A 24,764-nucleotide genomic window follows, 5' to 3' on the forward strand; every position below is an offset into this window, starting at 1 on the left:
TAGATTCAATTCAATAACCTTCAAAGGGTACCTACCCGTACATCAATTTAACCTTCAAGCCCTTTAAAAACTCCCCTGCTGGATTTCCCACGGTGCCCTCTCAATAATAACAACCAGGTCAAACCTACATACCCAAATAACTTCGTCACCTCCAAAATAATTACACGCGCCCTCTCTGAAATAATAGTCCAGCCCTCATCCCCCACACAAATCACATTATTGTTCATCCCGAAAGCAAACAGACACCTTGGTGGGGCAGTCGCGAGAACTAATTCTACAACTTTTGAGTAAGTCTGCAAAGTGATATTGGGAAATTCTTCAACAGATACCGTTTTTCGTTGATGCCGCTGGTCGATCCGAATCTAAAATTACCTTGTCACTTAGCCACGGTCGTCGCTACCGGATCCCTCTACCCTACACCCCTTCGGAATGCCCGCAAACCAACGAAAGCAGACAAGCCAGTCGTCATACTTGCAAACTCCTAGAAACACTGCGACTCCGTCAACGCAGGATGCTGGAAAGTCCGTAATTGCACCCAAATCCAGTACGAGCGATTCATCCGAGACATTCCTCACCATGGCACAGACTACAACGAAATCAAATGGCCAACTGCCCACCCCTTCCGCAAACATCAATGGCGTACCTCCGACAGTAAATCGCAAGAAGCAGAAACGAAGGGCGAAACAGGCTGCTAGGGCTGCTGCAGAGCAAGCACAAGGCTCGCAGACGAATGGGGGACCATCTCCTGGCGATGTCAAGAAACAAATGCAGGAACTAGAAGCACGCTTCCGCGAGACGGGACTAGACGAGCAGTACGATGACGACGAACAATTAGATCCTGCGGAGGATAATGCGTATTATAGCGACGAGGAAGGTGATGCATATTCGGGCTCGTATGGTCATGATGGCTCCTCAACAAATGGCTATGCGATGCCTACAACAAATTCCTCGAGCAAGAAACAGAAGAAGAAAAAGAAATCGAAGTCTTCGCAGTCAGACAATTCTAATTACGCACACCACGGCCCAAATGGTTCATCACATAATCACGTATCGCTACCAATTCCTCTACAGTCCCCGCCGAATATGCAGAGAGGGCCGGGTATTTCGAAGGAGAAAATCTGGAATACATCATCGCAAGAAGAACGTGAGAGGATAAAGGAATTTTGGTTATCTCTCGGAGAAGATGAGCGCAAATCATTAGTCAAGGTAGAAAAGGATGCCGTACTCAAGAAAATGAAAGAGCAGCAAAAGCATTCTTGTAGCTGCACAGTCTGTGGTCGCAAGCGCACCGCCATTGAAGAGGAACTAGAAGTACTTTACGACGCATACTACGAAGAGCTCGAGCAATATGCAAATCATCAAGGAGGTGACGGTCCTCCACCAATGATGCCACCTCCCCGTCGATTTGGCGCCATGAGCGGATTACAGCCACCTAATCGCTTACCACCAGTTTTTACTGGGCAGCAACCATCAAGGGGTAGGATAGTAGAGCAACTTGGCGATGACGAAGATGAAGAAGGGGATGAGGAGTACAGTGAAGATGATGCGGATGAAGATGATTATAGTGACGAAGAACCCGAAGAAATCCCAAGAAGTCACGCCACAGACTTTTTTAATTTTGGTAATAGTCTCACAGTACAGGGAGGGATTCTTACCGTAGCGGATGACTTACTCAAAAATGACGGAAAGAAATTTATCGAAATGATGGAGCAACTAGCCGAGCGCCGCATGGCTCGAGAAGAAGATGCAAAAGAACAGTATGCTAATGCGAATTACGGCCACCCTCCGAATGGTTCCATGCATCCTCATTCCCACGGACACCTTCATAATCACCCACCACCGCCAGAAGAAGACGATTATGACGACGAAGAGGATGATGAAGACGAGTATGATAGCCAGGAAGAGGACTATGATGAAGAGGAGATGGTACGTGGAGGACATTATCGCTGATCATCCTGTACTAACATAGCACAGGATTCCATGACTGAAGAACAGCGTATGGAGGAAGGACGACGGATGTTCCAGATATTCGCTGCTCGGATGTTCGAGCAAAGAGTTTTAACAGCCTACAAAGAAAAGGTTGCGAAAGAGAGGCAGCAAAAACTTCTCGAGGAACTTGAGGAAGAGAGTCGAGCGGATTCCCTAAGGAAAGCCAAGAAGGCTAAAGATGCGCAGAAGAAAAAGGAAAAATTGCTGGAGAAGAAGCGGGCTCTAGCCGAAGAAAAGGCTCGGAAGGAAGCCGAAAAAGCGGCCGAAGAAGCTTCTCTTCGAGAAATCGAAGAAAAGAAAGCAGAAGAGCAAAGGCTGAAACGAGAGGAGAATCGAAAAAAGAAAGAGGCACAGAAAAAGGCCGACGAAGAAGAGCGCGTGCGCAAGGAAGCTGAAAAGCAACGTCGGCTTCAGGAACAAAGAGAACGACAGGCCGAACAAGAAAGGAAGCAACGTGAAGCCAAAGAGCGAGAGAAAAAGGAGAAAGAGGAGCTAAGGCGCCAAGCACTGGAAGCGAAAGAGGCCAAGGAAAAGGAGGCCAAGGAACGAAGAGAGAAGCATGAGAGAGAGAAGCGAGAAAAGGAAGCGAAAGTCAAAGCCGACAAGGAAGCCAGAGAGTTACAGAAACGTGAAGAAGTTGCCGCTCAGCAGGCTGCTGTTCAAGCTGCCCAGTCAGCCGCCCAAGCTTCAAGACGCCCGAATCAGGTGCCTACGCCCAACTTGAGTCATGTCCTAGCTTCACCTCATATTTCAGTTGCCATTCCGGCTGTTCCTAAAGCACCGACTCCCATCAAGCTTCGAACAAACTCTCAGCAAGAGAACCACTCAACTATCCCTAGAACCCCCTCCGGTAAATATCAGAGCATATCACCTAATTCTATAACTCCTTTACCGAACAGTCCCGGCCCGATAGGTCCGCCTGGGAAGACATCACTACAGCATCCTTTCTTACAGCACCCACAAGCTACTTCTCCGATACATTCCGCGCTAAAAGGTCCCCCAGGTATCCCTCAGAGTCCATTCGCCGGTATGCAACCCATGCCTGGAGGACTTCAACCAGGAATGCCAATGGTACCCCCAGGTTTCGGACGACCGCATCATGACCCAATGTTCACACATCAGCAACCAATAGGCAACCAATTTCGCCCTTTGCCAATTCCCAATGGAGGCATGCCGCAATTTCAACCCGGGTTTAATATGCATCATATGCCACAAGGCAGAGGCTTCCCTATGCATGGCCCACCAGGATTTCCACAACCGTCTCCAAACGGAATGGGTAGTATTGGTCAGCTTTTTGGCGCCCCCAAAGAAGCACCACCTTCACAGGCTCATTCTCGAAACCAATCTGGCTCATTTGATGCATTATCATCGACGACACAAGCCCAGCCTATCGCGAGACCTGCACCCATTGGAAGACCGTCCAGTATTGTTCACGGCGCTCGTCATGGCGATAAATCCAGTAATGGTGAACCTGACGAATCAAGCAAACATCTTGGTAGTAGCGCTTTACTAGATGATACTGATGAGCCTTTGAAGGTTGGAATGGGCCCACGACGCTCGAGTGCAGCTCCTGGTAATTCTAGCAGGCAAAACTTCCTACCACCTCCATTTGGTATGGACCGCTCGGATCCAGCGGGAATGATGAGCTCCTTTGGTACATGGGGTGCACCGCCAAACCCATTTGGCTCCTCTTCCCTACCTGGATCCAATGGTTTTGGCGGAGGATGGAACACAAGTCTTAATATGAACAATTCATTCGGGATGCCGCCTTACTTTCGTCCGTCTCAACCGCGTTCGGTAGCTGTAAGACTAATGATCTGTATGGCTTGCCAAAACCTCCAGAGTTCGACTCCAGACGGATGGTTAGATATCGACTCTATCAAGAATGAGGTTGCTCTTCTCAATCCTCCTAGGGAAGAGCCAGTTTCTGAGAGGGAACTGCTCGATATTTGTGACACCGAAGGGAACCAAATGAATGGGGGTGGCACCTTTGAGATCCGCCATTCGAATGGCAAATCCCAAATCCATTACGTTAGCGACCCCACACCTCATGACTTCCGTGCTGTCGGCGCTCCAGGTGAAATCGGAAGCCCTATCAGTGGGAATGCATCGAGAAATCCAGGACCTCCTGGCCGAGCTCCAATTGGTGGATTTTAGTGGGTATATCTAGCCTAGCTTTTTCTCGCTATCCAATTCTCATAATTCGGGCATTACACGTTCAGTATTTTGGAGCTTACTTGTGTCTCCGTGCTTGTTTATTCTCATGTGGATGTAAGATTTGCATGGATGGGCATCGACCAAACAAAAGTCCAAATGTGGCGCTCTTCATGAATTCGCTTACGTTTCTTCGTTTTTTATTCTGCCGGTCGGTCTTCTCTGGTCTCCCTCGGTTGGGGAGGAGGAATCAATCAATCAATAAATACCTAGTGGCGTTATTACGCTGAACTATTTTTGCCTGCTTCATAAAGAAGAGGTGAATATCGAATACCAACATTTTTTCAGTGTTCTAATGTATATGTTCTTGCCCTGTTGTGCCTTTTGTTTGCTTCACTTGCGTGCATTTAAACCCTTACTTAGTGTATACCTACTGGTGTAAAGTGCAGTACTTGTGAAAGTTGGGAGGGACAATATTGTGATCCTCTAAATAAATTTTTGTACAGCGTTATTTTTGCTAATATGTCATACAGTACTTGATGTCGGGTACTACTCTTCCATCAGAATTTCGACCAAAATTAGGTATAATTTTTGTGTTTTCTCTACACACCAAGCATGCCTATGCGTACTCACTAGTGTTGAATAGGGGATGAATTAGTGCAACAATGTTATGCTTCACCATGATCGATAACTACTACTTTGGGAGAATTCACTACCATTCACCTCAGCACCTCCACTTATCTCCCCTCATCTCAAGATCGCATTTCTACCAACCCTTTATCCATACACAACTTTTTATCTCAAATAGGATGGTGCATCTGGAGGTACGGATGCTGCATTATGTAAAATGATCTGAAAGCTTAATCAACATGTCAATTTCCTTCGCCATTATCGCCCACCTACTTCCAATATCCTAAGCCCTCGGCATTCCTTCATTCTTTTCCTTTCACCTAATTACTCCTCGCTCGCACAATCACTATTTCATATATGAAAGCACATGAATGGGCGCTTAAGATTGATAACGAAAATGAAGGAGAAGAGTGGCGAGGAAAGGGATCTGAGCGCTTATGTATATCTAAATTGGTATTTTGAGGCTCGAGCCTGGACCGTGGTCATGGCCACGGAAGATGTATGCGAGATTATCAGTGGGACTGGAACATGGGGCTGCAGTGACACGGGAGAGTGACCTGCGTGGACGGGAAGAAAGTGTATACTGGCTGGAGATGAGTTTGAGGAAGAAAGGCAAAGAGACAAACAAGCAAAAATGATTCACATCACCCGCAGCAGATTTATGGAGAATGTGGGGGTGGATTTGGATGGACAATGCGTGCAATTTGAGGGTGGGTCTTTCTTTGGGATGCGTGCTTCAAGTGGAAATGGACTTTTGGTGATCAGTGGATGGGCTAGGATGGTTGGTGCGGGACGAAAATTCGATGATTGAGATGGTTTAAAAATTGGTGGTGCGTCCTCGCAATTTGGAATATGCACGTTTTCACAGCCAACTTCTTCATTCGATCATTACATCATTGGAATCAGAGTTTTTTCGATACTCACTATCTTTTACGGTTGAATCCGCCGTCACGACTCCCTGTGGTCAGAGTTTCGACCAGGGGTAAGAACAAAAATGATTGGGCTGCCCAACATACCTACGCTGGAGTCCCTCGAGGTATCGACACAAACACCGAAGAGTCGACAGGATCTCCGAAGCAACACCGACTGTCCTCTATTATCAGGACTTACTATTCGAACAGCCCTGGAGGCACAATATCTCCTCGCGCCGATTAATAACTTCAGGACAAGGAATACATTTTCCATGCGAGGAACCGATCTCAACATCAACCCAATTACAGAGACGTCCCGGTTGAGTTTACTTCCTGAGACAAGATTCCCAACTGTGCATGTACAGGAATCAATTTACACGTGTCTGATAACCTTACATCCTTCCAATTGTCAGGAATGGCATGCACATTCGTAAAAAGCTTCCAGAAATCCGCTTTTCAAATCCTGATGAACTGTCACCCCATACGGTTGCCTGTCAACGTTCGAGCAGGGTTCTAGATCCCGAATTGAGGCCGCGAACATTTGCGAATGAGGAGAGCGTATGTGTAGTAAAGGTGTGCAAATGATATTCCTGTTGTTTCTTACCAACATAATAAGAATAGATGTCATTTCTTATTGTGGGTACGATGTTGGTTTCTTTGGTGATCTTTATGTGGATTTCTTGGGCCTGGGTTGTCATGGAAGAGTGGAACGAATTGCTAAATTTAGAACGGGGAATAATTGTTGGTGTAATCATCAAATGTACGATCACATGTTTATCTTTTTCCTCTTTTTAACGAAAGTTTTGGTGCCCATCTTGTTATGATGGCATTTTGGGAAGCACGGTGCAATGTTGACCCGGCCAGAGGAATACTCACGGTCACCAAGCATTGGGCTTCTCCAACTTTCTGAAACTTGTTCCTGTTTTCCTCCAGATATGATCGTTTTTGAAAGGATTAGAGGTCGGTCGGGCGGGTGGCCCAATCGGAAGGCCTAGATCCTCATGCAGGCATTTGACAAGGTCTCAATATGCATGTAACCATACACCCACGTGTGAGACCGGGGTTATAAATTGTTTCAGCGGAGCAGATAGTTGGAATAGCAAATGGCAAGCAAAAGATCACTGATTAATACCAGACAAAGGATCTTCGACTCATTTTCAAAATCGTTAGATCATGCGATTAGTGAACAACTTATGTTTACTTTTTTTTCCCGTATGCGAACAAGTGTTTCCCTTACCAAGGAACTCGCAAATCATTGTCAAAGATTTGAGTTTCTACTATTGATTCTTCAGGTGTTCCCGGCCCCTATTTGATCAATTGCGCCATTCATTTCAGCTCCCACAGATCATATCTTCAAACGAGGACTTCAAACAAATTCTTCGACAGCATGGCCACAATATCCCATTGTCCACCTAGATATGTACGGTAAATCATCCAACCTTCACGGCGTCTACACTCCATTACCCTGCAATCGCAAGCACAACTTTATTCCTGCAAGGCTGCGATCCTAGGACGTGAATGTGACATCGATTACTCCAAGGAGCCGTAGCCACAGGCCAGAACATCATTGCTTCCAGCTTACGCTATGCGCTTGTCAAGAGCTTCCCTGGAAAGTAGAAAATTGAGAGTGGTGTGTCGTGGGAGTTACGAGGGTTGCATGGGGGTTGCGCCTAGGATGGGTCGGACCAATAAGGTTAGATGAAGGGGACGGATTATGGATATGGAGATACCGGTTGTGCCTTGAAATTTGGAGGATCAGACACTTGAATTTTTCGGGCTCGATAGTGTACTTGATAGTGTCCCTGAATGAGGGTCTCCTGTTTTTTCCTCGGTCCTTCCGGATGTTAACGACTAAGTAGCTAACTTTCTGTTGAATATCTATGTGAAGATTTCCCGCAGTACTTTTTTTTGTGCTCTCTTTTTGCGATTTTGCGAAGTATTTTACTCATCTCTTTCTACCTTTCGTGCGTTTAATTCGGATATGCTTCGAACAATATTCGCAATAGTAGGCAGGTGAATTGAGCAGAGCGAAATCTAGTGATCGACTAATGCACAAAAAGAGCTATCATTGTGATCCCTCCGAAGCTCCTTTTAGTCAAAGGGATTCCAGCAATTGGTCGTACGGAAAGAAATAGTCTGCTTCCGGAATATATATAAAGAATAGAACGATGGACGCACAAGCAGCCGCAGCACAATTCCCACCCGGATACCTCGAAAGTTATAACGGTCACCCACTCTTCGCTACTTGTGTCAGTTGTATTGTATTGGATATATTTTTTGTTTTTGTGAGGTTCCTTTCGAGATGGATGCACAATACACCGAAGGGATGGGACGATTTTCTTATGGTACCAGGTTTGATATTTTCGGTGCTGCTTGCTGCTCAGGGGCTCAGTATGTATATCACTTTACGCTCATCTAGATGGATCCATATCTAACCAGCATTCCTTCAAGTCGGAATAAATTACTGCGGAGTAGGCCACCACGTCGAAGCTATCGAGCTCAGCGACCCCTCACAACTTATCTCCCTCTATAAGCTCCTGATATTTTTCCCCGCCACCTACGCCATCGCCGTAACCTTTCCCAAATTATCCATTCTAGCCATGTATCTCCGCATTTTCACCGTTCCTTTCTATCGCATGGTAACCTACACCGTTATCTACATAATCGTCATTTCTTCCACCATTTTATTCATGATGATGCTTTTCCAATGCACACCTGTGAATTATTTCTGGGATAAAACTATCCCAGGGGGAGAATGTCATTTGAATATTGAAAAGCTTTTTTTATATGCTAGTTTGCCGAACATTATTTCAGATATCCTTATGTTGATGCTGCCGTTGCCGTTTGTTTTCAGGCTGAACATGACGAAGAAGATGAAGGTTGGTTTGGGTATCACGTTGCTTACCGGATCGAGGTAATTATCACCATCCCATCTCCCATTTTTACTTTTTTACATTCCCCAATACCTGAAATCAGTATCTAACATGCAAAAAGTGGTCTCGCAACCTCCATCCTCCGTTTCGTCGCCTTCAAACGCCAATCACTTTTCCCCGACACACCCCGTGCAGCATCGAATCTCGCCCTTTACACCGTCCTCGAAACAAGCATGTATTTAATTGCTGCTTGTCTTCCCGCTTGTCGGCCTCTCTTCAACATTCTCCGTCACCCATCTCGAAATATGCAAAAGAATGAGGATCAAAAATATCCACCAAATTCACCCTCCGTCAATACTAGAAATGTGAATGATGACATCGAATTGCAACGAGCTAACGACGGAGGGGGCAGGAGTGAAAATTGGAATTGGATTAGGTATCATGGATTTGGTGAAGGTTTCCGAGGCATGCAGGGACGATTTAAGAGATTGGGTTCGGATGCAGGATTTATTCTAGGAAGGAGCAGGGAAACATCACCTCATTCCCCACCCGCTCAATCTCAATCCCAATCTCAATCTCGGTCCTCGCACGCCTCTCCACCCCAGCAAGAACGCGATCCGGACCGACAATTCACCGATCAAGCCGAGGGCCGTCTAGGACTCGGACTCCACAAACTCCGTTCCGGCTCCCGAGAACGGATATTCAAACACTCATTTCGCACGCCAGATCGCGTACATATAGCTGATATGCATATGGGACATGTGCAACAGAGTGAGGACCCAGAAAGCCCAGAATCACCTGAGGGCAAGGGTGGTTTTGCAAGAGATGGGATTAGGATTAAACAGGAATTTGATGTTTATTATGATCGGCCAGCTTTATGATGCGCGGGAGGGAGGTATATTAGAGAAGGGATACTCCAAAGGGTGCTTCTTTTTGCGGTTTTCGCAATGGTGTATTAAGTATATTGGGCGTTGTTTCTTTTGAGATTTTATATTGGGGCGACGGTATTGCCGCATTGCGTGGTGTTTGGATATACATACCTTACCTGCATTTGGTGGTTGGTGTGGTTTGCTTTTTGTGTATATGAGGGGTTGCGTGGGTTGGTTGCGTGGGTGCATTTTTTGATACCATGGTGGTGGGTGGATGGGTGGGTGGTTAGTTGTCAGTTCATATTTATATACAATAAAGTTAATGGAAATGATTAATGTGAGATTATATATCTGCTAGCTTGTTCTTCAGAGTTGTCAAATGATTGTGTGTGTTTGAAGTGAAGTGTGAAGTGTGAAGTGTGAAGTGTGAAGTGTGAAGTGTGAAGTGTGAAGTGTGAAATGTGAAATGTGAAATGTGAACTTGTAAGATTCATCTAATGATAGGTACTTTTGTATTGTCCAAGCAGCTTATAGGTAGTTGTTGGAAGATAATTTGAATAGGCGTTTGCTTTCGAGTTATGTGCCAGTAGTATCTGCTTGAAGTAATTTTCTCAGTTTGGAGATGGGTAAATAGTAGGTAATGATTATATTCGAGGTAAGTCTTAAAAGAAGTTCAGCAATATGAAAGCGGTGACTGGATTAGGTTTATACCATCAAATTGCCGGTGGACGTGAAATAATTACAGTATAGTCAACATATTCACTCCTCAAGACTGCGTACCCCAAGCCTCAACGTTCCTTAGGAAAGTGAAAACTCTTTCCTTTGACAAAAATATATCACAAAAAGAACATGAGGCTGTCGTAAAGTATGAAGTCTCTTACGAAGTCTCGACAGATTTTTGCCTCGAGCTTTCTCCTCAATAAACCATTTCTCTCTTTCTTATACCCTCGCTTTCAACATGCGATTGTTCCTGCACGACGCTTCAAAACTACTGATTTATCTTTAAAGCTACTTCAGGAGCCAGCTACGGCTCTATTGGCTTTGGATGATGCTCAAACACATCAAGAGCCTGCTACGGCTCTATTACCTTTGGATGATGCTCAAAAACCCAAAAAGACCCCTAAACCCTATGGCGGCAAGGTGATTGTACTCTGGGACCTGGACAACAAACGACCAATTGAAGCTCTTAATCCGTACGAAGCAGCACAAAACATTCGTGCATTTGCCTCCCGCATCGGCAAGGTAGTCGGCATCGCCGCCTTCGCCAACAAAGATGGGTTATCCTTCGTGCCGCCCGAAGTCAGAGATTCACGCAAAGACTTGGAGGAATACTACACACTGGAACAGGAAATGTTCAAGCGGCATAAAATCAAACCCGAAACGCCCTATGTATGTGGTGTGTGCGGTAATAAAAAGAAAACTCAGAAGGAATTGGTCAAACATTTTGAGACGCTGCATATAAGAGAGAGGCAAAAGAAGATGAATAGAGTAAATCAATTTAAGGGTGCAAAGCGGAAGAAGCTTTTGGATAAGATGTTACCCCGGAAGAAAACTATAAAGTATATAGAGGCAGCTGTGGGGGTCATCGAGCCCGCCGACAGGTATAAACTCCATAGCGAGCTTAAACGCGCGGGGGTCATAGTAAATCAAGTGGCATCGGTTCGGCAGGCTGCGGATAAAGCGTTGATGGGGTATGCAGATTCGATGGCAAACAAAAAGCGGAGTGCGTATGATTGGTTGATATTGATATCAGATGATATGGATTTTAGGTCTATGATAGAGAATGCCTCGCTGAAAAGGGGTGTAGGGACGATTGTGGTGGGGAATAGGACGAAGGGAAGAAAGAAGAAACTGGCAAGAGCGGCGTGTGCGTGGTTGCCATGGGATATGCTTGAAACGGGGCGTATAGATAAGGATGTTGTTGAAGGGGCATTTGCACAAGCTGAGATGAGAAAGAAAAAAGCGAAAAGGATAGGGCAAATGAGGCAGATTTTTGGTTTGCCTGAGCTAGATGTGGATGGGGATGGTGCATCATATTCAGGCATATCTTCCTTTGATGAAGACATCGATGACCATGAGGATATTCTTGACGAGGATGGTAATTTTGACGAGAAGAATATATTTGACGAGGAGGATATGTGTGATGACGATCTTATTGGCCTAGACGATATTTTGACAAGGAAAAAATGCTGAGCAGGATATATAGACGAAAATGATATTTTAGACCACGAAATCTGTATCAGAGAAAACTTGGAGCTCCCTGAAACCTCGACTAAGACTCAGATTCATCTGACCTACCATCACTAGGTATACAGCGATGAAGTTTTGTGTTCACCAAAATAGTCTTCTTATAGTCTCTGTAGAGAACTGATGCCAAGGCATATAAACTATTGGAATAAGCTCTCTATAAGTGGAGTATATGAAATGTACCGTAGAAGGCTTTTCTTATTACTCGAGTATTCGAATTCCACTCCTAGTACCTCGACTCCACTCTTATCTGTTGCATCCTGACTTCCGTGACTTGAGCATTTGAGCATTTGAGCACTTGAGGCCCACGGAATCTTCATTGCCTCCTACATAGCTGACTCCTACAAAACATCTTGATTTCTCCACTTGTAATTTTATGTGGATATCGTTCTACCCTTCAGTAACCACAATATTCTATCTTCTAGTCGTTGAATTACCAAGGATATCTAGGCATACAAAGATCCTACATCAGACTTACGACCACTGTCCCATTAATTCACTCCTCTCCAATTACATCACATCATATCACATTACATCATACTAACATCACATTACCATATAATATCAAATTCAAGAACCCCGTAAGGCTATGACTAAAATCTTTATAAATTCTTCATTCATAATTATCACGCAAGGTGAATCATGGATCGTGAATTGTGACCGGTACCCCGCTCTTAAGCTTGTTTTATAATCGATAGGTTTGATTCGTCTCTATATTAGGTAAGTAGGTAGATACGTAGGTAGGTAGGTACTTGGGTATTTAAAGTAGTTGTGGTCTAGGTATATAGGGTTATTTATTCTTGTGATTTTTGGAGTTATTGAGAAGAAGGGGGCCTTTCTTTGTGTTACAGCTTAGGGGTTTGGGGAAGGGGGGAAAGAGGAGGGGAGGGGTGTTTGTTTGGTGGGTTGTGAGTGTATTTGGTAGGGTTTGAGAGGGGTTTGAGGGGGTGATGGATGGATGGATTGTGGATCAGATGAGATGATAATTATAGTTATAGTGGTAGTGGTAGTGGTAATGAGAGTGATATTAATAGAAGAATAGATAATAAACACCAATAAAACTCATGAAAAAACAACAATTTAAAAAAGTGATAACAATATTCATCATTCTCTTATAATCAAAATATATAAACCCCCTCTCTCTTTCTATGTCTACCATGATGATAAATCTCCCGAGATATCCCGTGCTATGGAAATTTTTTTTAAAAAACAAAGCAGTTATTGTCTTTTTGTGATTTTCTAGTGTATCAATCTTTTCGGTTTTCTTTGAGATTATGAGGTGGAGAGGTTATTTATATTTATATAACCTCTTCTTGTTGTCTTGTTGTCATGCTTCTTACAAGATAGGTTTGTAATTGGTATGGTGGTGAATAACATTTTGTGAATATTTAGGGAGAGGGAGAGGGAGAGGCAGAGGAGCATGAGCTGAGAGGTTTGTGACGGAAAAGTCGTAAACGGAGTCAATTCAATTACTTAGAATCTAAAACTAAAGAACTAAGAAGATTCTAAGTAAGAAGGTCTTTATATACAGGGCTAGTGCACGTGAGCCACTAGTGGGGTAACAACTGTCACGTAACAAGGTTGTGGTTTACAGTACTAGCGCACTGCTACTAGCCGAATAACCTTTTCACATTAAAACTCAGTCATTTTAGAAGATTATAATAATTTTGATTGTTATAAAGATATAATCGAAATTGAAAAACTGAATTACTTTGAATTGAATATATAATAAAAATTTAATAGATTTTTTTTGGAAATTTTTAAAATGATAAAATCAGGTTCGAAAATGATTACATGAAATTTTAATTCGATTTTTGCAATAAAATAAAGAAAGTTTCAAAATTATAGAACTTTATTAATTAACAATTTAAATATATAAAAATAAAGAACATAAAATATTTAAATAAATATTTTTAAAAATATAAAAGGATTTCTTTATATAATATTTAGTTATTTTAATATAAATAAGTGAAAATAGTAAGTTTTAGTGTAAAAAGGGCCTACGGTTAGTAGCAGTGTACAGTCACTGTATATTGGGAGAGTGTAGCTTTGTCTTGAACTTGGAGCGCAGTTTCATATATCTAGGTATGTGCAGTATACAATTAGAAGATTTTGTTTAAGAATAGAATTTATTGTTGACTATACGGGATCCAAAAGGAGAGGGCGGGTATGTGTGGATTGGATTGCGATATTGCGATATTATGATATGGTTTAGTGTGGATTGTAACGTTCGAAATGTTGAGGCTTTGTTTGGATTCGTATTTGAGTTCGGGTTTGAGTTTGAGTCTGTAATCGGGATGGAGGGGTTATTTCGCCATGATGACGATGATGGTTGGTTGGTTGGTTAATTGTTGTCGGTATGGATTTTAGTGAGTGATTATTGTGATAACGGAAGGGGAGAAGTAATGATAAAGACTTAAATGCACAATCCGGAGTAGTATGTTTCCTACCTATTACTCTCCAGAATTTTTATCTCAACAAAGTAATTTTTCTTAGGGATTTTATTATTTTGATTAGAAGTGAGCAGAATTACAATGTCCAATTGTCCGTTCGATTTGTTTTTTGCTAGTTCTCTCGGATGTTTCCAGTGGTCTCTTTACTTTATATTCACTCTCCTTAAATTTATCTCTTGCCCTCGCTAAATGATTTCGCTCCTCCTATGACCTTTGAACAAAACGATCACAACTTTATAAAAGATGTATATAAGCACCCAATGTAAGATAGAAGGAAAAATAAATACAGGAAAGAGATATAACTTAACTACTTACTTTACTTATATCGAGAAGCATTCATATATATTTGTGGGTTAGGTTAACATTTGACATGTGCTCAGTATATTCTCGTTAGACCACCAACCCTGCATATTATGAGATATTCGCTATATTAAGTTTTATATTTTACATGAAAGTTTGAGTCAATATAGGGATGAAGAATAATCACAAAGACTTGCTTTTCTATACTGACATTTTCTTGAACCATAAGTTATCCGAGATCATCACTAGCTAGTACATCCCAAAGTTCATTGACTTCGATGTGAATCAGATCATTCTTAAGATTAATTAGTAATTTAGAACTCATTACATTCAGATCAGGTCAAGGACACATCTAATAGAGCAAGTCGCCGCAAACGAAGTATCCAAAGAGCCAGCAATACATTCGACAATAAAAAGTATAGTATATATTATGACATAGCTTAAAATAAAATCCACTAGACTTCGATCACAATCGAGAAGAAGAAGAACGGCGACATATTCCGCAAATCGTAGCAAATATGGGAGGTCGGCAAGCTTCAGAAAATAATATTTCACAAGAGGAGAAATCAAACATTTGTTGTACTGGATATAGTATGAGTAATCAGTACTTGAGCAGTTACATTTTTAGTTGGATTCTTGAACACAAATTTTTATCTCCCTTTCCGCCGTGGCTTTATATAGCTACCGCACTAGGCTCGTATTGGGTTTCTTGAGACCAGAAAGAGCATCAGATTGAATTGATTGATTCTCTAGCTAAGCAGTTAAGCTGCGAGTATATATTCAAAAAAATGAATAAGGTTAGGTATTCAGCCTTCGGAATTAAAGTGCTTTGAAATCAAAATATTGAAAGCAAACAAACAGTATACCAAAAAGGAAAGAATGAATTAAAAGTTGAGTTTTGTTTGCTCCTTATATGCATCATGCAATATATATGCATATGCTGCCAAGATCCCAGGAGGTCAACAGCTCGTCATATGGAAAAGCGCTAGCTTCTAACCCCCGCATCTCAAGTGCTCAACAAATCCTTTTGTCAACCAACAATTCACTACTGGCTCGCCATGTCTTTACTATGGCTAGCTACTGAATACCCAAAAATCACTCCTCAAGACTAAAATAACTTTCTCCTTCTATAAGAACCCTGGCGGTGTTAAGTAATGAAAAGGACCGAGCAGAAAAATAGACACCAGCTGCAAAATGATCACAGGAGAAGAAGTCTGAATCTTGGTATTCCAAGTTCCACGATGATGTTGCTCTCCGAATCTTGATATTATATTCCGCTGAAATAGACAGTCAAGTAATTATTAGGTAATTACAGTTATGAATTTATACTTAATATAAACGACAACAGTATATTCATTAGAATGATCGTGCAATAGGTAAATGGATAACAGGTATAGATGAGAGTGGTGAGACGGTGTTGTTATTAATATTGACAATTATTGGAACCCTTTAACCTTATAAACTCTTATAAATATCAACATCGAATGGGACTACCCGCATACCAGCTGGTATAAACAGGAATGAAACTTTTGGAAGTCGGAATATATGAGATGAGGGAATGGGGATAATGTCTTTATTAGGTAGTAAGAAATATCTAATGAATAAGAGATGATACTTTGATATGGAATTAGTGGGATTCAGATTTTAATGCCTTTTGATGAGTTAAGAGAATAGTCAGAAATGACGACATGCTTGGATAGCGGCACAGCAATAATTTAAGCGACAATGTTTAAAGATTCGGCAATAATTGGCTGTATGATCATACCCAAAAACATATGTTGATCGTAAATAAATGTAAAAATAGCACTGAAGAATATCAAACAATAAATCTAGTCCACTTCATATAGTCAAAAGTCTCTATAATAACAAAAAAATCATTCCAGCTAACAAGAAATCATTGTGCCTTTTGTGTGAACCGTTCCATGTTAAGAAAAGATTCTTACTTCACATTCGCTACACATCTCCGAAGAACCGAAAGTGAATCTCCCTAACTCTTCACAGTCCGATCGGCAATCTTAATTCAATCCATCAACCTGTTCCACAAGCCCAAAAGCCAGGTGTCCAGCCCTTTCGTCATTATTCCCATCACGGAAGCCACTCTCCCCTCCATGGCGACGTTTAAGTTTGCCTAATTTAAGCTTATAGTTCTTCATGACGTCCGAATCAGCACTACTGAGAGAATGGTCCTTTGTAATATCATCCAGAAACGGGTTCCTTGTCGTAACCAGTATTTGGGAGAATACTCCACCAGTACGCATGCCAGTTATTTTGAGCACACATACACTAGCTATAAATGCCATGAAGCTCAAGAGAAAGGCGATGGAATAGGGAACCAGGAGTAGTCTTGGATTGTACAGATATACCAATGTTATAACAGATGCTGAACAATTTGTCGTTGTCCTCAGGGGACTGATAGCAAGTTTCGAGATGGTGAGGTTGGTTAGGAGCTCAGGTATACCAGTAATGAGAGATCTCGATTCACAATCCAAACAGATGAGCTGGTGCCATTATTAGCGTCAACAGTATCACCGACCAATACTGTGTTCGCTATCATAGTGTCATGGGATGAAAAATATCGATTGGGAGCTTGCGTTCATGTGCCGTTGAGATGATTGTCGTACACTTCTCTGACTAGTGTTGCGGAGTTCGAGCTCCAAGGAAAATTTTCAGGGTACGTCGATTGTGTACTGTTTAAGTTCAAAAGTGGTGTGTTATATGTTAGATTTGTATAGAACTCTGGCAGATCGTTTGTGTAATCGACGGAAATGTCATAGGTTGTGTTGTAAGGAGAACAGAGCATGTATACGTAAACCCATGAATAATTCCCTTTTGTGTGATTGTAATACGTAAAATCCATTCCCATGAATGAGTTTTCATCCTCACCAAATCTTGTCAAATCTTCTGCATAGTAGAAGCTCGAACCATCAGCTGATTCATGCATATACTCGCGGTTCGTGTTCTGTGTGCATTGCAAAACGGGACCATGAAAGGAGAGCTGGAATGAGCAATTTAGTCCATAAGGGGATCCACGATCTAGAATTATTCCTTGAGCAAATATTTGATTTGCTAGCTTTTGAATACCGGGATTAGACCCTTGAATAGCGGGAAGATCCGAGTCCGGTACCATCTGGTAGAAGCTAATGTTCGATGAAGCCGCAGCGAAAGTCGGTACGATGCATTTGTTATCAATGAAATAACGAACCACTGGTCCTACTACCAAGCTATCTGGAGACAGTATCGCTGATATGGGAATAAACCAAGCAAAACCGGCAAGACAGGTGGCTACAGGAGCATTTATGAATACACTTGGTACAAAGCTGAAGGGATTGCTTGAAAGCGTGAATAACTTGTCCAGTAGCGATATTTTAATTGCCTTTTTGCGGAAACTAAACCATAATACCTCTTGTAGGGCCAACATGACAGTGAGTGTGAAGGAAGTCTTCACCAAAAAGGCAGCTGCGGAGCCAAGGTTGTGTACCCATGTTTGAGATATGATATAATGCGGTTGTTGGTCGAGATTTTGATACGCAAAATGATGGCCAAGGCCCACCACAACGCCTAGCAATAACAAAATAGCCATCCAGACGATTGGCTTCCACCAATGAAGACTTTTATTTTTCTCAAATATGGAAGACGTATCTGGATCATGGTTAGACTCCAAATTGCCCGACGCAGAAGACTTTTCAAATAGCGATTTTCCCAGTATGAAGGAAGTTCTGAGCTTCGCACTCATCCTCATAGTTGAAATCTTGCTCTCTTATAAAATCCATTTCTACTCCTGGTTTACCGGTGGGGAGAGGCTTCGAGGTGCTTGAGTATATTGGTATGGTGGCTGAGATGGAGTCCTTTGTACATGGATTTGAACTGGGATTTGGCCTGCCATTTTCTCTAGACAAGAATTCTAAAAGAGATGGAAATAACTAGCGATGGGGATAACCAATTTGCTGCGCGTTTAAGAGGAATATTTAGAGCAGTGTCTTAGTAATCTGTCTGTTAGGATGGTAGATAGATTCGTTAGCCGTGACACAATAAAGTGAAGGATAAGCTATGCCTGTCTCCCGTCTAGTCCAATATGCTAATTCATCCACCAATATGTGTTTAGCCGCGATATGTTGTGAAATATGAAAAGAAAATGTTAACCACTCCATGCATTTCTTGTACCAGAGTCTATTTGTTGCGCACTTAAGTTTTGTTTCTAAATAGTTGTTGCCGAGGTGTAACATCCAGCGTGCTAGATTGCAATCCATTAACCTTACACTCAATTCGTTGGGCAGTTCTTGAATTTTTCGCCTGCTAACTTTAGACTACATTGCACGTGGCGTGCTTCAACGGGAATTTGCAGCATACGACATGCATGTAGCCAGGCTGTCTTTCCCCAAACGTCCCTGGCTAACTTGAACGCAAGGCTGTAGTCTGTTAAATCCGTGGGCCATGGAATCACGGCTAACGTTCCTACCTAATCCGGCCTCAACGACGGCACTTCCCCGGAAATCAGCATATATGCCACACATAATATCTTCTAGTGCCACTTGACGCATGGTTAACACCCTAATGTACCTTACTTATGAAAAATTCGGATCAACAGTATGTGAGTTGTTCAATGTCTTGACATTATTGTATGTACAATTAGTTACCTAAGAGTCGGAGTCAATAGATATTAAAATCAGTGCTTCATTTCTACTCACGTTGGTGCTTAAGAATGTCACCGCTCAAGTGTATACTACTGTCTAGTCTCCACGTGAAGAAAGAGAACGGCGAAGTAAGCCAGAAGTTTTAAGGATGTATGTTTTATAATAGAAGCGAAACAAATTTTTATGAAGAAAGAACTATAGTAACGCAGTCTCACGTGTTAGGCTCTTAACTTTTTCCGCTAGCGAGTAGTCATGTTTATCTCGTACTAGCATCCATTCACCCGCCAAGCCGTCCGTAGCCTTTCATGAACTCTGTAAATCTGAAGTTTTATGTTTTACACTTGCTCCACTACCTCCATGCTAACACTAAACCTCTATATTCAAATTCCCCATATTTGCACTCTTCGCCAGGAAGGCTCGCGTCCCTGGTGGAAAACATACCCAGTGTCATGGGCAGAAGTTGATTTATCCAGATAACAAAATACAGGTAATTTAGAAGCATTACCAAAAAATTGATTTTGTGGCATTTGTTCGGTTACTTGGATACAAGTGTATCTTCGTTTTTCTCTTGTTAACATTTGAAATCCGCCTCATGAGTACTCCTTTCGATATTTCAATCCTAAACTAAAAATCGATATTAAGCAGAGCGCCAGATTAGAGGCAGCTTAAAAAAATAAAAAGAACGGTATGTAACAAATATATTAATAAAAACAAAGCAAAATTATTAATATGCATCAGAAAATGTTCAACATCTCAATTTCCATCCTAAAATATCACAATCTCACACTTGCCGACAACTGGGCTCTCTTAAATCTTATACAGGTTCCGAAAAAGGCTTATACATCTTGCCCTCTCATTGGCTGACCATGATTAATGAATCTGAGGAAACAGTGCACTACTACACCAGCAACTCCACCACTCTCAAATCCCCAAAACCCCACATGTTTCCCTAAGCAAGATCCAAACGAACCTGCCAATATAAAAGGAAACCGCAAGTATACTCATACTTTTCCCTTCATGTGCGATTCCGAAAAAAAACCGACAGGAAAAGACAAGAATACCCATGGATGTACATCTAGGTAGCTATAGGTATGCCAATTAACACATAGAAAGCGTTGTGACGGAATAAGTTTTAATCGCGCGAGGAAAGAAATGTGAGAAATTACAGTGAAGTTGAATGAGTGAGAAATAACATACATGATGGTATCGATAATGCGAATATAACACAACAGTAAAAGTATCCATCTAGTAAATGATAGTAAAAGCAAATAATGAAGAGCGACGACAATAAAAAAGAAGGATATCAAACAGATGCAAAAAATTGAAGAAAGCTAGTATAAAACATTGGGTTATGCTGAGAATTGTCTGGATACCTAACTCTCAAGTTAAGTTCGATAATGGAAAGTTGATAAATGATACATTGGAGGAAAGATTGATCCTCATCTTATAAATATGTATCAACAGAACCCACTAATAAAAGGTTCATTCACGTCTTGGTGGATCATCCCAACACTCCTCCCATCATTCTCCTGTCCCCCTACTCAAATAAACAATATATGATTTCCACAGAATCTCAAAACCATTACCACCAACTTAAAATCAGAAATTCACTCCAAGTTCCCCCTCTGATATGGTCAAGTAAGACAGCCAACTATAAAACTTCCCTCACTAATTACCCAATATCCACACCTTAAACGCTGTGGTTCAACTCAAAAAAAAAAATATTCAAGACATGCTGAGTACAAGACACAGTTTTTACAGTTCTCATTGTTTATCTTGAATCTGTTTGTTTTACCTGAGTATGTCAGGAGGTAATTTACTCAAAACTCCCAAATTACCGCAGGGAATGGAATACAGGATTCATCGAACAGATGAGTTGATAATGATAGTAAAAAAAACGCAAAGAGTATGATATTAGAGAAGAAAACAATAATCGCGGCGAAAAGGGACCATCATTGATATCTGCTTTACCTAACTCTTAAACCCCCGGGACAGATGTTCCCACCATACTTGCAACTTATAGCTTGCATCGGAATTTCGCAGCGCTTTCTTCCATGATTGAGGTTTTACGAAGTGATTCCTAATCACTACAGAGAAGTCGAAAAAACTTCGATATAGATATCCCTACTTTTATACCAATCATACAGCTCACCAAGAATGAATCTCCCTAATCACTAATAATCCACTTAAAACCACCTAAAAATTCAACGTCCCACAATAATGCTAATAAGATACCGAAAACAAACACACAGAGATATAAAACCAGAATATTTTTCACCTCGAACAAGGTAGACTCAAGTATGCAACTGAAGAAAAAGATATTATGGTGATAATCTGCGGATATTATAATATTTACCTGTTCAATGGTTTCCTGTATACTTGACTATGAAATATCACTTGGACTTTTAGTTGCATATTGTTATATTTATTTTAAAATCCATCTACCATTACTTCCTCCGTGACGGTAAGTGTTACGAGGTTTGCCGTCTAGATCACGTGGAAGTACTCTAGGCTCTCGAAGTGGTTTATAACTAGGCGTCAAGCAGGGACTTAAGTAATGACAATAATGCAATTCGTAACTAATAGTAGAGTATACTAAATGATTGATCTTGAGCACGAAGCTCTATACAAAGGGAATCCATCTTGATTATATAGACCTTCGTGTTCTAGCTGATCAGTAGGATCAGTATGGCTCAGTACTGAGCTTGCTGATCCTCACTGAGCCAGTTACATGATATTGGTAGCACGTGAGCGTTTTCTTGTTACCCGGCGTAACATGTAGACGATAATAGAATAGAAAGCAGATCACGCGGTAAAAAAAGCGAGCAAAACAACAACATAAACTCATTTACACCACCTGCCATATTTACTCACAATACTCGAGGCTATTAATAAAATAGAGAAATCCTAGGATTGACATCGAAGAACCCGCGCAACAGTAATCCTGTATTTTCTGATGTCCATTGTGTTGGAGTTGCACATGTGATTTGGCTTCTTCTCCAACATTTATACAGGGAATAATGGCGACTAGTCAACAGAAGTAGATTCCATCTCGGGCACGATGTATTCCATATCAAGAAAACAGAATCTATAATACATAATAACAAAATCACGCATTACTTCTTACACCCCGCATTTCCCTTGCAATCTATAGTTCCCCCGCACCACCAGCATATAAAAGACCCGAAACAGCCAGCAGTATTCTTTCCAGTGCAAGATCTTCACACTATAATCAAATCGTGAAAAAGATTCACGAGTTCGTTCTGCACTGAATGATATTCATTTATCATTATTTTGGAAGCGGTGTTTTCTGCAGGTGTGAAATAATGAAACTGATCATTTCATCTGATATCTTAATTAAAAATCAATAACAGGAAAATGCATCGACACAAAAGAAAATTAGGTAACAAAAATCCAGTATGGCAAGAGTACAGAAGTGAATATGATGAGAAAGGTAGTAGTTTTTCTTGAAGAACGGATATCAAGTAGTCGGGAGATCAGTATGATGAGAACCGAGTAGAAGAAGCATTCGCCCATTGGGAGTCTAGACCCATGAGTTTGGCTGATAATGTTAATAGTTTTTAGAGATTTGTTGTGAAGCTTTCGATGTTTATATATAGTTATTCGTCACATACCTACATATAAAAATATCTAGTGAAATCTGTATTGGAGACATATTATATAATTCTTCTAAGATATTTACAAACTTATATAACGAGTATTCATTCTTGTCTTCGACATGATATCTGAAATGGGAGGGAATATTCTGTGTATATGGACTAGATACCCTTTCAGAAGACCAAAAAAAAGGGATGGAATTAAGGTCAGCTTATCCCATAGCCTTATTTGTCCGACAAGACTCATCAATACGCAACTTAAGAGTCAACGAACGAAATGTCATATTTGTAATAGATCTCATAATATCGCCAAAGCATAAAAGAGAGTATTTCAAAACCACGTCAGTGTCATGAATCAGGATGATAGAGCCTCCAGTCTATAAGACGGGAAAACTTTCATCATATAAGACTCACTTGATCTTCGTCAAATCCAGATTATCTTCAAAGCAAATCCGGCGCGAGCCACCCGGGTTCCAAATAATGTAAACTCACATCAGGGCGATTTCGCAGACGCCCATTATCGACTGAATTAACTCTAAATGCAGATACACTAGTAGTTGATGAGGTCAGACAAAATAAATGATCTCGTATCTCTACTTCGACATCACACACCGTCATAATATATTGAAGAACAAACAAGCAAAGGGTATAATTGTTACGCAAGCATAAAAATAGACAAGGCAAATAAAAAGCCAGGGTATAAATTTATCAACTCCAGAAGCATATAAAACTACAAATCCTCACAACCATTCCAGAACAAAAATCCTTGAACTCCAGTTTCGTGCGTCTTTAAGACCCATCCTATTACTTCAGAATTTTCGAAGCTAACTCAAGCCTCATGTGGAGCGTTTTAGGGCGACTCATTCGGAAAATTCTACTAATGACTGGGCTCAATAATCAAAGGCAAGTCCGCTTCTGAGTGTCCAAAGGCATCTGGCTGTGCGACTGACTTAGATCTCTTTTGATTATGTGGCTGCATTGCCTCCTTACTCTCTGCATCAAGGAGCGCTACACGCTCAGCTTGGAGCTTCTTGGCGGCTCGACGATCTTTGCATCCAATTATCAAAAGTCCAATGAGAAATGCGCTAATGCTAACTGCGAAAAATATTGTGACTGCCAAACCAGATGTGGTAAGATCATTGTCGATTTCCATGCATATATCGTCTCCAGAGGCTGCAGTCGTACACAGAACTCCGGATGCACAAGTTGAGGAAGCGAGTGATGTAGTGACGCATCCAAGAGTCACACCTGTGGATGCTCCACTTCCATATGAGCATACGCTCGTAGAATAATAGGATGTTGTGGAGCAGGCAAGGGAGCTTGTGGAAGTCCCAGTCCCGCTACTCGTCGCACTAGTAGTTGTGCCTGATGTAGACGAAGTCGTACTTGTGGTAGTAGAAGCAGAGGCGCTTGTAGTTGTAGATGATGAAGTCGTAGTGGTTGTGGATGAGGCTGCTGAAGTCGAGGATGAGGTTGAAGCTGAAGCGCTTGTGGAAGCAGAGATCGTGGTTGTGGCTGCAGTTGTACTGGCAGAACTCAAAGTCGAACTTGAAGCCGTTGTTGTAGATTCTGTAGTGCTTTCTGAAGTCGAGCTGCTTTCGGTGGCTCGCTTGCGTAAATCTTCCTTCATAACCTCCTCAACCGATCCCTGGTGATCATTACATTCATATGAAAACCATACCGCCGATACAGTGGAATCAATCGCATCGCATCCGCCAGCTATAAAACATTGCTCAATTTGATCCAGGTGTCTTAAATCAACGTCTTCTGCGAGACATTTGGCAATTGACATATCATCTCCACAGGAATCTCTGATCATAAGATCATGGAAATTCCCTTGTATACATCCATGTGATCTCAGGGAGTCATGGGCGAAAACAACTGCTGCTGAAGACGCCAAGAAAGAGAATAGAATTGGAAGCATATTGAATATTGTCGAAATATGGTGGAAGAACTTTGCTGGGCACTTATGAGGCAGATTTCAGGGGGACTTCTCAAAAGATGTTAAGTCAAGACTAGAAAAGAAAAGACTGACTGGGAATTTTGTCAGCTAAATTAAAGTGAAGAAAAAGATAATGGGGGATACAAGC

General features: G+C 41.6%; 10 protein-coding genes across 10 annotated transcripts; 6 read left to right on the top strand and 4 right to left on the bottom strand.

Annotated features, from left to right (window-relative positions):
• Nucleotides 1-429: 429 nt before the first annotated feature.
• On the top strand, nucleotides 430-4,146 carry SS1G_06572 (hypothetical protein; the record flags this gene model as incomplete). The annotated part of the gene is made up of 3 exons (XM_001592281.1): nucleotides 430-1,926; nucleotides 1,975-2,839; nucleotides 2,993-4,146. The coding sequence occupies 3 exons, from the start codon at nucleotides 430-432 to the stop codon at nucleotides 4,144-4,146; spliced, it is 3,516 nt and encodes a 1,171-aa protein (XP_001592331.1).
• A 1,261-nt stretch (nucleotides 4,147-5,407) lies between these two features.
• Nucleotides 5,408-5,584, top strand: SS1G_06573 (predicted protein; the record flags this gene model as incomplete). Its single annotated transcript, XM_001592282.1, has 1 exon — nucleotides 5,408-5,584. One exon carries the CDS (start codon nucleotides 5,408-5,410, stop codon nucleotides 5,582-5,584), a length of 177 nt encoding a protein of 58 aa, XP_001592332.1.
• Nucleotides 5,585-5,650: 66 nt separating this feature from the next.
• Nucleotides 5,651-6,225, bottom strand: SS1G_06574 (predicted protein; the record flags this gene model as incomplete). Its single annotated transcript, XM_001592283.1, has 3 exons — nucleotides 5,651-5,731; nucleotides 5,884-6,035; nucleotides 6,111-6,225. The coding sequence occupies 3 exons, from the start codon at nucleotides 6,223-6,225 to the stop codon at nucleotides 5,651-5,653; spliced, it is 348 nt and encodes a 115-aa protein (XP_001592333.1).
• A 1,761-nt stretch (nucleotides 6,226-7,986) lies between these two features.
• SS1G_06575 (hypothetical protein) lies at nucleotides 7,987-9,438 on the top strand (the record flags this gene model as incomplete). Its single annotated transcript, XM_001592284.1, has 3 exons — nucleotides 7,987-8,075; nucleotides 8,539-8,598; nucleotides 8,679-9,438. 3 exons carry the CDS (start codon nucleotides 7,987-7,989, stop codon nucleotides 9,436-9,438), a joined length of 909 nt encoding a protein of 302 aa, XP_001592334.1.
• Nucleotides 9,439-10,066: 628 nt separating this feature from the next.
• Nucleotides 10,067-11,619, top strand: SS1G_06576 (hypothetical protein; the record flags this gene model as incomplete). Its single annotated transcript, XM_001592285.1, has 3 exons — nucleotides 10,067-10,081; nucleotides 10,444-11,117; nucleotides 11,196-11,619. The coding sequence occupies 3 exons, from the start codon at nucleotides 10,067-10,069 to the stop codon at nucleotides 11,617-11,619; spliced, it is 1,113 nt and encodes a 370-aa protein (XP_001592335.1).
• A 2,750-nt stretch (nucleotides 11,620-14,369) lies between these two features.
• SS1G_06577 (predicted protein) lies at nucleotides 14,370-15,139 on the top strand (the record flags this gene model as incomplete). The annotated part of the gene is made up of 3 exons (XM_001592286.1): nucleotides 14,370-14,388; nucleotides 14,761-14,847; nucleotides 14,886-15,139. The coding sequence occupies 3 exons, from the start codon at nucleotides 14,370-14,372 to the stop codon at nucleotides 15,137-15,139; spliced, it is 360 nt and encodes a 119-aa protein (XP_001592336.1).
• Nucleotides 15,140-16,441: 1,302 nt separating this feature from the next.
• Nucleotides 16,442-16,579, bottom strand: SS1G_06578 (predicted protein; the record flags this gene model as incomplete). Its single annotated transcript, XM_001592287.1, has 1 exon — nucleotides 16,442-16,579. The coding sequence occupies one exon, from the start codon at nucleotides 16,577-16,579 to the stop codon at nucleotides 16,442-16,444; it is 138 nt and encodes a 45-aa protein (XP_001592337.1).
• Nucleotides 16,580-18,751: 2,172 nt separating this feature from the next.
• Nucleotides 18,752-18,964, bottom strand: SS1G_06579 (predicted protein; the record flags this gene model as incomplete). The annotated part of the gene is made up of 1 exon (XM_001592288.1): nucleotides 18,752-18,964. One exon carries the CDS (start codon nucleotides 18,962-18,964, stop codon nucleotides 18,752-18,754), a length of 213 nt encoding a protein of 70 aa, XP_001592338.1.
• Nucleotides 18,965-19,125: 161 nt separating this feature from the next.
• SS1G_06580 (predicted protein) lies at nucleotides 19,126-19,921 on the top strand (the record flags this gene model as incomplete). Its single annotated transcript, XM_001592289.1, has 2 exons — nucleotides 19,126-19,185; nucleotides 19,796-19,921. The coding sequence occupies 2 exons, from the start codon at nucleotides 19,126-19,128 to the stop codon at nucleotides 19,919-19,921; spliced, it is 186 nt and encodes a 61-aa protein (XP_001592339.1).
• A 3,630-nt stretch (nucleotides 19,922-23,551) lies between these two features.
• Nucleotides 23,552-24,466, bottom strand: SS1G_06581 (predicted protein; the record flags this gene model as incomplete). Its single annotated transcript, XM_001592290.1, has 1 exon — nucleotides 23,552-24,466. The coding sequence occupies one exon, from the start codon at nucleotides 24,464-24,466 to the stop codon at nucleotides 23,552-23,554; it is 915 nt and encodes a 304-aa protein (XP_001592340.1).
• Between the last annotated feature and the right edge of the window lie 298 nt (nucleotides 24,467-24,764).

This window comes from Sclerotinia sclerotiorum, genomic scaffold (genome assembly GCF_000146945.2).
Source record: "Sclerotinia sclerotiorum 1980 UF-70 scaffold_8 genomic scaffold, whole genome shotgun sequence".
In the NCBI taxonomy this organism is placed as follows: domain Eukaryota; kingdom Fungi; phylum Ascomycota; class Leotiomycetes; order Helotiales; family Sclerotiniaceae; genus Sclerotinia; species Sclerotinia sclerotiorum.